The following is a 12925-nucleotide window of genomic DNA, read 5'->3' on the forward strand; positions in this document are numbered from 1 at the left end:
TGGCGAGACGAATCTAATGAACCTAATTATGCTGTAATTAGATGCTAAATTGCTACATTAATGCTACAGTAAATAACCTCAAATGATGAATTACTTAGTCTCGTTAGATTCGTCTCGTGATTTACAGACGAGTTCTGTAATTATTTTTATAATTAGTCTATGTTTAGTACTTCAAATGTAGAAATATGCCTTTTCAAAAACTTTACAACGCGCAACTAAACACGGCCTCAGTGGTGAAAAAACCGCACGGACAAGAGCAGCTGTGATCAGTAAACGCCACACCGACAGTAGCATCACATCGCAATCCAAGCTCCGGACACTCTCTACACGCAGTACATTGCAATTTGCAGTTGCAGGCACACCGCACACACCCACACAGTGCATCAGCATCCATCTCCTAGCTCTACTAGAGAACACATTCGCTCGACGGCCCTCCTCTTTCTTCCCGGCGGCCGGCGGCGAGCGCGGGCCGGGGACCGGGAGCGAGGCGGCGCCGGCAGGCAATCAAAACCCCGGGCGCCGGCGCCGCGCTACACTAAAAACCCCAGCAAACGGATAAATAAAAAGAAAAAAGGAAGAAGGCCAAGCTGCTTCTGGCTGCTGCTGCCTTCTCTCGCCAGCTCAGGGCGACTCCGAGGAGGAGTTGGTGGACACGGTGATGAGCGTGGACGCCGACGACGCCGACGTCCGCGGCGTCGCGGAGGGCTTCACGAGCACCACGGGCGCCTTGCTCTCCAGCCGCCGGTGGTGCTCCCGCACCAGCTGCTCCGCCACGCCGTCCAGCCGCTCGGCGTTGGTCTGCGCCATCAGCTTCCTCCAGCGGAACAGCACCGACTCCACGCCCCGCTCCGCCAGCGCCGCCTCAGACGTCTCGCCGGGGGCGAGGCCGTTGCCCTGGATGCGGACGTAGTTGCTGGCCCTGCTCTCCCCGAACGCCATTGACACGGCTTGGTCCACCTGAAAAAGAGCGGCCGGTTGGTTAGTCTTGCGCTGCTTGCCCCCAAACGGTAGAGTACAAGAGAATCTTTGGTAGCGTGGCGTACCATGTCGGCCTGGCAAGCTCCGGCGATGCGCAGGAGGCTGGAGGACGAGGGGCGGAGGAGCGAGGCGGCGGCGCTCCCGCCGAGCGACAGCACCAGGAGGTCGCCCGCGCCGGCGGCGAACGGGAACTCGCGCTTGTTGTGGAGAACGTGCGTGACGGCCACGGCCGTCGGGTTGGCGGCGGCGGCGGCGGCGGCGCCCCTTCCCACGCCCGCCGCCACGGTGCGCAGCCTGGTGCGCCCGTCCAGCGACGCCAACTCCGCGGGGCCGACCCCGCACGCCGCCGCGCAGACCTGCCACAGCGGGAAGTCGAACGCCTCCGCCTCCACGGCGTCGGCGCGGGAGAACACGAACGGCGCCGCGCTCGCCATGTCGTAGCACGGGATCAGCAGCGGCTTCGCGGCGTCGCGCACCGTCAGGTCCCCGAACACCTTCCGGAACACGGCCTCCGGGCGCCGGAACAGGCCGCCCCGCCCGCCGCGCCCCGACAGCACCTTCCGGTTCTTCGCCACGACGTCGCGCGCCGCGTCGGCGGGCATCCGGCACGCGAACAGCGCCGCCGCGAGGAAGCCCCCCGCGCCGGAGCCTGCGGCGAGGTCGAAGAAGTCCGCGACGCGCGCGTCGGGGTCGCCGGAGAGCTCCTGCAGCCTGCGCTCGAGGCGGGCCAGCGCGGCCGCGGCCAGCGCGCCGCCGTCGGCTCCGCCGTCGATGGAGAGCACGCGGACGCGGCCCACGGAGCAGGAACCCTCCAGTGGCGACGCGCCGAACAGGAAGTTGGACTCGAGGATGGAGAAGATCTCCTGGCTGAGGCGGTCGGAGCCGCCGAGCGCCGCCGGCGACGGCAGCAGCTTCTGATCGAGCAGTTGGAGCGAGGAGGTCGCCATCTCCCCTCGAGCTCAACGTGGACTGCGGGAGTCGTGGATTGGGTCCTGGAGGAGAATGCGATTGATTTGGGAAGAAGGGTGAGGCCGAGGTGAGTGTTCGGCTTCGTCTTCCCCGGGGGAGAATTTATACTGGAGCCGCGGGCGCATAGCTTCCCGCCACGGCGCCTGGTAGTACACGCGCTCGCGCCCGTAACCGCCGTCGCGCCGCGTGTCCTGTTGTGTCCTGGCTTCGCCACTGAATGCTTCGGTCATTCGGTTGGAGCTAAGCTTTCAAAAAAAAAAAAAATCGGTTGGAGCAATTTTTTTTCTTTCCCCCATTTTCTTCGTCACTTGATTATTAGCAAGCTGAACCATAGTCAGTGCAACATATCTCGGAGGAATAAGTGAACGACGCATCATTATTCGTTAACAATACGGGTAGTAAGTTTCACCACCTAATCCAAAATATATAAATGTGCTTAAGATTGTTAGTGGTCTTGGTCAAAACCTTTTCATTTTGACAATCAACAATGAATATTTTTTCCCAATCCTAAATGGAAACGCAAGATGGGAAGAATGGTCGAAGTTGGCAACAATAGTGGGCGGGGCAACGAGGCAGTGGTGGCACTGCTAGTCGTAGTGGAGCGAGCTTGATTGTCAATAACACTCAGGGAGTGAGCGTTGTTGAAGGTTGAAAAATAGTTCAGTGGTAGGCGACGTTCCCGTTGACAGCGAGGCGTCTGTGGTGACTTTATTAATTTTCAAGATTTACCGGCTCAGTCTTTGAAGATGCTTATAGGGGTAGAGTTTGCGTATGTGTATTAGAGATGTGAGTGTGCGTGCGTTGTGAGTGTCTTAGTTATACTGTGTAATCTCAAAAAAAAAGGTCTATTATGATTTGACGTTCTAGATTTGTTAACTGAAAGAAAAGATAGAATTTTTAAAGAAAGAAAAGTTAAAAACCGCAATTAGGGGATGAAATAGTATCTCCTATTTTTATACAAATATTTGTTAATTAAAAGAAAAAACCGCAATTTGGTGAATGAGATAGTATATATCTCCCATTTTTATACAAGTATTGGTAGCCAAAAGTGTATGCCACATAAGAGATTGTTGCGGTCCTAATCAATCCCTTCTTTTTTAAAAAAAAAACAAACAAAGGTCCTGGTACTCTCTGGTCTACAGCGGTAAAATGCACAGGTTCTTTGTTTCGCCAGCTAGGTGTTTGGGCGAATTTTAATTTGTTGGAGCGTGCACCTCAGTGACATTCTCCGCAATGTCCAACCTGAAATGCGGTAATGGCATGGTCCTAGCAGGCTTGTTGTTAGCCCGAATAATCCGGGGAGATGGGATGGGGCCATACACACAAATCATGGCTCATGGGCGCACTTTTTTTTTTGTCCGACTAAAAATTCTTCTCCCGTGCGCTTACTCCAGGAGGATTAGGGGAGAAACTTCACATCACACTGATCGACCAAAAGCGACGGAGCTGCATGGCCCCAAACAAATCCCACGCACCAGTACCACTCGTAATCTGCACACATGCATCTATCCGGCCGTGTTCTGAAGATTACATTATCAAAGGGGAGGACGAGCGAGCATCATTCGAGGCTTGTTTCTTTCGCGACCCCAAAGCAAAGCTACCTCCCAATGATCGCGATTCCAGTGTCCATCTCTGCTGGGGAGTAGCTTAGCATTAGCTCACTCACTGAGCTCAGCTACCGGCCGCCCACTAGCTCCGATCCCGTCCTGTGCTCGCTCATCATCCGCTAGCTCCATTTCGTCTCATCTTGAGCTTTACTCAACCTCGCCAACTACCAACCGCTACGTCGTACTAGAGCGGTGGAGCCACGGCGGCCGGCCAGCCGCTACACTACACACTTGAGCTTGAGCCATACGCGCCGCCGCCACGCTTCCACTCAATCCTCCATGGCGCGACGACGAGACGACGACGACGGAGGTCACCATCATCGCCGCGGTGGTCCGTCCGTCCGCCCACCAGCGATCCCCGGCGCGATTCAGCGCCATGATTTGCCGGTGCGCGCCCAATCATTTGCTGGCGGGCGACGAGAGAAGGACGAAGAGAGCCCGGCCCACTGACGAGAAATCAAAGGGGAAACCGAGTGGGCGGATGGACGGAGCGGATTGTGGTTAGGCGCCGGCAGCCGAGGGTGCGCGCTACTAGCCGGGCACATCGCCAATAGTTTTTTCCCTCAAGTGCTCGCAAATCATGCCACGGTCCTTGATTACCTTCCTCCTGACGGGAACTGTATCGTCCCTTATCATTGCATGCAGCTCCTTGTTGCTTGTGGTTGGCGTTGGTCTTGGTTTCTTTGATTATTTTATTTCAATCGCTTCCCTTAACAAAAAAAAACAGCAGGGATAGATTATAGACAGGACCCAAGCAAGCAAAGGTGTGTGCCCCTTGGTGTAAGGTAGGCACAAGGCAAGGCTCGATTTTTCTAAAAGGGAACTTGATGGATGCTAATTGAGCCTCATTGTTTATTCCTGCTAGCTTTCTCTTCTCTGGTTCTATCTGCTTTGCTTGCTTTACTGGGCGACAGGGCCCTGCATATATCCTACTACTATAACCTGCTTGCTTGTCCCACCCCCTCCCCCCTGGCCCCCCACCAGCAGAGAGTTCCATCGTTTAGTGCCAATGCTAATCTAGTAATCTGGATTCTGAAGCAACTTTAAGCTCACTCACTGCTCGCTCACAAGCTGTGATGATGTTCCTTGAGTGCCCTTGTACCCTTCCAAACCTCCTTCGGATTATTCTGCAACGCATATGATTTTTTTTTAAACGGAACCGGCAGGAGAGCTGCCCGTTGTATTAATAAGAAGAAACAAAAAAAACTACGAGACTTCAACAACATATAAAGATTAGCACAAAATAAGAAAAAATAAGAAAAAAACGTGATGTGCTAAAAACACACAAGTGGGCTCACACTCTACCAATAAGGCGTGCTAGATGCTTCGCGCCCACCACATGAATTGAATTCGCATACGTGGAAGCTCACACATGCAATATTATATTTATATTATACTAACACATTATGAATAGTTGAATACTGGTGAAAGTGGTATGATGCTAAGATATTTTTGGAGCACAAGAAAATGAAAACACTACTGTTCGTGATAATCTGCTGATGGGTTTGGAGAGCCACACACACAAACACAAACACAACACATAATGGCGCCAGATGGACCACACCGTCAGATGTCTGATGGCGATGCGATGTGAGAAAAGAATGGGGGACCTGTGCGGCCGCTGCACCCGTGCGTGCACGACAAGGACGCCGTCGGGCGCCCCCGGTTCGTTGAGCTGAGCCATCACCCCGTGCTCTCGTTTTCGTTTCCTTCCTTTTCCTTTTCCTTTTTCTTTTTACATGAAAAAAGAAGAAGAACGACAACGCCTCATCTCTGCGTCTGCGTGTCCTGCATAATGCAATTCGATGTAGGAGTAAATTGATTCCTATCGGTTTGCATGTCGAATCGGGATTCATTCACTGGCGGACAGTAACAGAGGACGAATTAAATCTGAGGTATGGCCGGTAACAAATTTAAGCATATATTATCTATTAGAGTATAAAAAAATAAGGTAGATAGATAAATATGTAGTGTATTTATCAAAAAACAAGGTATGGCAGTGCCATGTTGGTCCTCCGCCACTGCTGCAGAGCTTAAACACTAAACGGGGGGCAACTATTTAGCACTAAATATTTATGAACAGTAGCAAATTATTATTCATTTAGTAGAGATTGCATTGAGCCAAGAGGGTCATGCCCGGTCTCCACCAAACTCCGCCACTGAATTCACTAAAATAGAAATAAAGCATCTCTCGTCCGCATCCCGCCTGTCTGCCGCCTGCTCCTTCCATCCTTCCACGAACCATCACACGGAGCCAGCAGGCAGTCTCTGCAGCACAAGAGAGATTAGGGGATAGATTAACCGGTAGCCATGAGCTTAGTGATGACGTGCTCATGCTCTGCTTAGCTTGCTCCTAAACAAGCTGCTTTAATTTGTTTGTGCATGCAACATGCTTGACACATGCCCTAGCTACACTCAATTAATCATATAGTAGTACTTTAATCGGGCCATGAAGAAAAAAAAGTACTTGTAGCATGTACTTTTATACGCGGCGTGTACACTGCTTCAATTCCGTGTGTTGCATGTATACCCGGCACGCGAATATTGGTGCATGTGGCTGCAAATCTCCGGTGATGAAGACGATGATGATGGTGATCGCTGATCAGCCGTGCCGGCTGGGTTTAATTAAGCATTGGCCGCGTTTGACTACGGCCATGATGGCTCCACGCTGGCAGCCTCTCTGAATGCAGGATGTGGATGGCTCCTTCCCCTCTCTCAACTGTAAAGCGGTTTCCGTCAGGAAATTAAAGAATGAAAACTTCAGGCATCTCTTCTGAATTCGACCTTGGGATGGATTAGGATTAGATTTGTGTGTTTGCACATGACTTGATCATGGGGAAAAGGACTACTCGTGTCCTGTCCAAAAACAAATCACAGAAACATTCTGATGACGTGAACTGCATGCCCTGATGACAGAGGATAACAATCTTTATATGTGTGGTGGCACTGGGTAGTATCCTTGCATAGGAAGAAAGATACTCCTATATGTGTAACATGTTGATCAACTAGGCTACTGCTAGGAAAAGGACCGGTCGGATGGGAGGATCAGGGAGGTGTCAGAAGAAATCCAACCATCTGCACTTAGAACAAAGCTACGTCGCATTCACAGTAATAAGGCAACAACTTTCTTGATCCATCTTTTGCAAAAGAGGAAGGATTGAAGGAAACAAATACTGGTATACTAACTCCTGTAATTAACCCCACGACATTCCAGCCTAGCACTGCGAATGAAATCGACAAAGCTCTGCACACCTGCAGAAAACGAACAATGGGGGCAGTGATTTGGACGCGTAATGCAGCCTTAACAAGGACCACACACAAAGTTATCGCGGAGATCGTCAGAGAGCACTGCACAACGTGCGGCATATAGAAACGCAAAGTGTCAGGTCGAAATCACTCGCGCGCGTACAAGCTGCTGGCTGCCATCCAGAAGACGAAAGGGTTTTTTTATCTCACGGACACCGTGAAACAGCGCTTTCGTGCACAACACACTCTATTTCTTGATTTAGGCGTGCGAACATTGCCAAAATAAGATTTTGTACGTAGCACACCTCCTCAATTAAATTAATCTTTCCAGCTTACGGTGTGAGAGGAATCTCCATAAAAAGACAGAAATGCCCCTGATGAAATCCATCATCGGTCCTCGACTGCATCGGCGCAGGTAATCTCCTCCGATAGCGTCGTGCCGCCGTTGCTAGCCTGCTGTTTTTCCGTTTCCTGCCGCATGCACCGCCTCATCGCACACAGTTCACCGGCCGTCGCAGAAAAAAATATGACTTACTCCGGAGTCATCTCAACAGGAGCACACACGCGTGCCGGTGCAGCCTCGGGGCTTGATGAAGACTGGCCTTACAGGCTCCGGTCCGGCCGAATCCACGGTGGGTGCTGTTCCTCTCGGTATGACGCCGGTGGATGCCCACCCAAATCCACGGTGGGCGCTGTTCCTCTCGGTATGACGCCGGTGGATGCCCACCAGACTGTGGACAACGATGCCTCCGCCAACCGCCGTCTCGAGCTCTTCATCAACACAGTGACGAGTAAGATTGTCTCCTCGCTGATCCGTGAATCGCCCAAGCAAACACCCGCAAAAGGTCGTGCTATCGCGGTGAATCAAGCGCCAGACGGCTCAAAACTTCTCCCGGGTGCCTGCTTCTAAGTGAGGTGAGATCCTAGTCATGCAGTGTCTGGGTTTGGTATCACCGTTGAGGTTACGAGGACCTCTACAAGCCTGACGCTTCCAACGTCAAGGCGCTAGCAGCACTCTCTTTTAGCGTAGGTGTCTTTTCTAAGTTAACCTTAAACCGAGACGGCCCCCTTTTTAATATGGCGCTTGCTACTTGGGGCCACAACTAAAAATCGATTGCACTCCCAATCACAGTGCGATTTGGAGCGTGGCTTGCACCGCCAATCACAGCGCGATTTGGAGAGTGGCGAAGGAATCGGGATAAAAATTACTCTTCCCGTTTTGTAATCCTTGTCTTTTCACCACTCCCATTTTTTTTTCAACAGCCGTAGGTCACCATCCTCCTTGGCGCAGGAATGATGTTCCCTGGCACCGGATTTGAAGCACCGAAGGCTATGCTGACATTGGATCCCGGGCAGCATACACCACTACTGATCTATTCCGAATTGGAAGGTTGCCTTGTGTTACATGGCCTTGGGCACTTTAGTCTTTTACCCAGTGTCATCTCTCCCTCTGGGTGGGAAAAGAGTAGATTAATGGACGCAGTGTGCTACCCACAAAACAGCGTTCTTGAGGTGTCCTCGGGCCTATGTGCACAAAATCACTCTTTGGTAATATCCTATAGAAAAAAAAACAAGACGAAATGGAATCCACCCCGTCCCCGACAGGTTTTCTGTGAGCTGGTCAGAGGCAGAGCCAGCAGCACACAAAGCAGCAAGCGAGACACAGATCCCTAGCTGGCTAGCTCGTCTCCTCCCATACCCTGATCGAGATAATCTCTGCCCATTCGTGAAAACAACAGTTAACTGACCAAGCGAGTTTTTTTTTTAAAAAAATATGAGGCAGCAGTACACGAGGATTCACTTTCACTTTTGCTGACTGCAAGATCAGTTCCGCTGACATCTACCAGTAGTTTTATCTTGCGGCAACAGTGGACTGGTGGTTAATTACAGGTCTGAATTACCCTGCCGGTGGAGGAGGCGTCGGGCATGGCCTCTCTGTACGGAGCTGTACCGGCCCCCCCCATTTCACTCCGCTGCTAGCTCGTCTGCCGCCGATCGGGATCTCGGCTGCACGCCGCCCGCCGCGTCGTCGTCGCTGACGGGCCGACCCACCTGCGCCTGCACACCCGCATGCATGCCAAGTTGCCATGGCGCGCACCTGGACACGGACAGCGCTCCGACAAACAAAATAAATCGCGGATCTCGCCCACTTATTAGTTATTACCACCCGTAGCCGTAAGGACGTCCTCCGCCGTCGTCCGGGCCGGCCCGAAGCATCCCAAGTACGCGCGCGGAGGTACGGCCGGGAGGGATCGCCGCGGCGTCCGTCGACCGGGGAGGCGTGCGCAACCGTAAAGCTCGCCGGCGGCACGGCGGAGCAGTGGCGGTTTCCAGCTCGCGCGCACCGCGTCGGCCGCCGTTGTCGGCTGGCTCGTCTCCACGCCACGGCAGCACCGCCATTAAGCCCCTGCTGCTGCAGTGACGAACAGGGGGCGAGGAATGGAGAAGCTGCGAGAAGTGGAAGTCTGTGGAGGAATGGAGAAGCTGCGAGAAGTGGAAGTCTGTGGAGAGCTAGGCCGTGTTTAGTTCTTTACGTGTAAAAATTTTGTGTTGGAATCTTCCTAATTTGAAGTATTAAATGAAGTCTATTTACTATTTTTTTTCATAGATGAGTTGTAAATTAGCGGATGATTACTATAGCATCACTATTGCAAATCATAGATTAAGTAGGCTCATTAGATTCGTCTCGCGATTTACAACCCATCCATACAAAAAGTTTTATAAATAGACTTCATTTAGTACTCCATATATATATCCAAACATTCGATGAGATGTTTTTTTTTACGTTTACGAAATTTACGGGTAAAGATAACAGAGCCATAGTAGGGTACTAGGGTTGAAGGTTGGAAGCCAGCCAGCCTCGCTGTGAGCCTGCTGTGCGCGCAGTGGCGCTCACAGTCGCCGTCAGCCAGGGCAGGCGGGCGCCACCGCACCGTTGCGACGTCCGGTGTCCGGCCGTCGCTCGCGCGGGCCCCATCATCTGCTGCACGACTGCACTGCACGGGCCGGCGGTGCGCCGTGCGCCTCGCTTTCGCTCCCGGTACGCGTACGGCGGCACCCACCACCTGTCGTACCGTGGCGGCAGGGGATCGATCGGAGCCCGTGTCGGCGCGCGATCCGCGGCGAGGCTGCCGCCGCCCGCAAGAAGAAAAAAAAGGCACTTCGATCGGAAAGGTCCGCGCGCGCGCCCGCGCCGACGGACGAACGCGCGCCGCGGCCACCGGGTGGCGACGAACGCGCGCCGCGGCCACCGGGTGGCGAGTGAGGCCCAGCTGCATGCCCCATGGCATTGTGCTGGTCCAGCGTTCGTACACAGCGAGGTTGGTTGCCCCTCGATCGGCGCTCCATCATCGGCAACGCAACGACTGGTTGTTGTTGATCGCGGACGGCGCGCACCCTGGGACACCACGAAGCGGGCGGGCGCACGCTCAGGCTCAGCTGGCGCGCCGCCCCGGTCCTGCCCATTTAATGGGCCGGCCTAGTACGGCACGGCTAATAATAGCATGACGTGCACGTGGACGTCGACGCCGCCGCTGCTCGTACGCACGTCGCCGAGGTCCCCGCCGGGATCGGAGGAGGTCGATCGTATCGCCCGGGCCCTGGCGAGATCCGGCCGGCGACGACGCGCGCGCTCTCCCCGCATCGGCCGACGCCGGCACGACTCGCGACCGCGCACCCGCCGCCGATGCGTACGTGCGCATGGGCGCATGGCCGTACTACCCTGGGCAGCTGGAGTTGGAGAGCTCGCTCGATCGCCCGGTCGCCGTCGCCGTCACGCTCTCATCGTCGACCGCGACCGCCCACACACCAATGGCATTGGTATCTAATAAGTGCTGGACCATTCTCTGATGTTGATGAGAATGGATCGGGACGAACAGAGCTAATGATGTGCACCTGCTGTACTGTTGGTTGGTTATCTATGCTTGATACTAGCGTAAAACTGTGCTTGAAAGGCAATTAACTAGCTAGGGTCCGTGAGTGCCTCCACTCCGCTCTTGTTTATTCTAGAGAAAGGAAAGCTTAGTTTCCATTCGTGCACCAAGGGTCAACTCTAGATAGCATAGCATTGTGTCGAGCTAGCTTAGGTTTTTTTTTTTTTTGCGAGAAGAGGTAGCTTAGGTAGTAATATAAGCGTGGCTAGGCTTGGCTGGCGTTAGTTGGAGGAGCTGCGAATCATTCACAGGGCGTACGGGTAGGAGTACACGTCGCCGTCGTCGCCTTGTTGTCGTTGGGATCGGATCGGACTTGGGCAGCCAAGGCAGGCATGCAATTCGCCGCGACGACGGCACTGTGCCCGCCGCGCGACGGCGCATCTGCAGGCACCCGATGAGGTCGTGGCGCCGGCGGCCGATTTGATGCCGAATCATTCATTGACGGTTGCACGAGCACCCGGCTCCGTCGTCGGAACTCGGAAGAAGCAGAACGCTCTACTCTTTCCCTGGTCTAAAAAAAAACGCTCTACTCTTTCCTGCCCCGTGCCGCGCTCCTCTGCAATACAATACGTATTATCAAAAAAAACACCGGGGGACGGGGACCCACCCCTCTCTGAGGTCAGGTCTGGGGCTCTGGGCTCGGCTAGCTAGCTAGCTTCTCCTCGCATCGCATGCATGGTTGTGTTTAGATTTCTGGAAAAAGTGGTAGAAAAAGTCATATGTTTGGTTATGATAAATATTGTCATATCATGATCTAACTAGACTCAAAAGATTCGTCTCGCAACGTACATCAAAACTATACAATTCGTTTTTTTATTTAACTATATTTAGTACTCCATGTATAGTCATTTACTTTATTTAATGTTTCGATGTGACGAAAAGTTCGGAGAAGTTTGGCATCTAAACACACCCCATGCCGATCCGACAGCGAACAGAGGCCGCGCGACTGCTCTGCACAGGCAGGGACGGGACGCGCGCGCGGATCTCGATGCGGCCGGCGTTTAATCGGTGGATTCACCCCCTACCGGCTCCACCACGCAACGTACGGCGTGGCGCCACGGCCGACACGTACAGCTTCCGCCCCGCGTCGCGCCAGGGAACTGGGAACGCCGGGCACTGTGAAAGAAAAACGCTCCAAGGGCACTGTGGCCAGCGCCTGCTTTGCCTTTGGGCGGCCGACCTGTCGGCCCGGAGCCGAAATGCATGCCCGCCGGGCGCGGCGCGCACGGGCCGATGATAGCGCCGGCCGTCGGCGCCAAGGACGATGCCCGGGCGTGGACCTAGCTAGCTAGCTAGAGTGGCAAGGCCCCGTTTGGGCAGCAGCCCAGCGCGCAGTGCTGGTCTGGTCAGGTAGGGCAGGGCATGGGGCGTCTCCGCCCCGGGGCAACGCGACGAACCATGCACGGAGCAAACCCACCGACGCGACGCGCTAGCTAAGCTAGCTGGGGAGCCTTGCTTGGCGTCCGGGCCCCGCCCGCCCCCTGCCGCGCTTCAACGCCCCCCGCGCCCAGCCGGTCCCGGCCCTGTGCCTGCGGGCCACCAGCCCAGCTACCGGAACGACGACGACGGGGCTAGCTGGCGGCCGGCTCCACCGCCCCACCCCCTCGGCCCGATCGGAGAGGACGCGCGCGTACGGTACGGCCCTGGCGTCGGCGCACGGGCGCTGGCCCGCCTCATTCACTGTTCCCCCATGCCCCTCGACGACTCTGGTCCATGCACGCGGCGGCGCCGGCACCCCCGCACGCGCTGGAGTGGTGGTTCGCGCCGCCGCCGGCTGCCGGCGCCGGCACATCGACGGCAATACTACTGTTGGCTTGACCGGCTCCTCCTCTCGCCCGCGGGCCGCGGCGGCGCCACGTACCACCGCCGGCTGGATCCGGTTGATGCGCTCGGGCTACGATTCGAGACGAGTCGTGAATGGGATCCGTGCGGTACGGGGCCGGGGGGATCTCTCGCGCCAGAGCCGGTCGGGGAGGGGATCTTGGCGGTACGTGTCTGCGTACGGCGGCGGTACTGCACGTGCCGCCGGGTGCTCCGGGCCCCGCCGGCGGCCGGCGGCCGATCGAATCAATCAATGTCGATCCACGATCGACGCGTGCTTTGGCGCCGACCGCCGCGTCGTTTACTCCAACAGTTACGGCCTTACGGGGGGGGGGGGGGGGGGGGGCAGTGGTGGCGACGTGTACTACCGGC

The 12925-nt window shown here is 55.0% G+C and overlaps 1 protein-coding gene across 1 annotated transcript; it reads right to left on the minus strand.

Moving 5' to 3' along the window:
* Window positions 1–231: 231 nt before the first annotated feature.
* On the minus strand, window positions 232–2034 carry LOC120704214 (patatin-like protein 3). The gene is made up of 2 exons (XM_039988522.1): window positions 1044–2034; window positions 232–957 (listed from the first exon to the last, which is right to left on the minus strand). The coding sequence occupies exons 1-2, from the start codon at window positions 1923–1925 to the stop codon at window positions 622–624; spliced, it is 1218 nt and encodes a 405-aa protein (XP_039844456.1). The 5' UTR covers window positions 1926–2034; the 3' UTR covers window positions 232–621.
* Between the last annotated feature and the right edge of the window lie 10891 nt (window positions 2035–12925).

Source organism: Panicum virgatum, chromosome 4K (genome assembly GCF_016808335.1).
Source record: "Panicum virgatum strain AP13 chromosome 4K, P.virgatum_v5, whole genome shotgun sequence".
Classification (NCBI taxonomy): Eukaryota; Viridiplantae; Streptophyta; class Magnoliopsida; order Poales; family Poaceae; genus Panicum; species Panicum virgatum.

What these genes read in the sequence shown, in the direction of transcription:
- LOC120704214 (XM_039988522.1), bottom strand. Translation starts at nt 1,925, where the DNA reads ATGGCGACCTCCTCGCTCCAACTGCTCGATCAGAAGCTGCTGCCGTCG. An exon ending in GAGCTTGCCAGGCCGACATG is followed by an intron (nt 958 to 1,043) that starts GTACGCCACGCT and finishes GCTCTTTTTCAG; the next exon opens with GTGGACCAAGCCGTGTCAAT.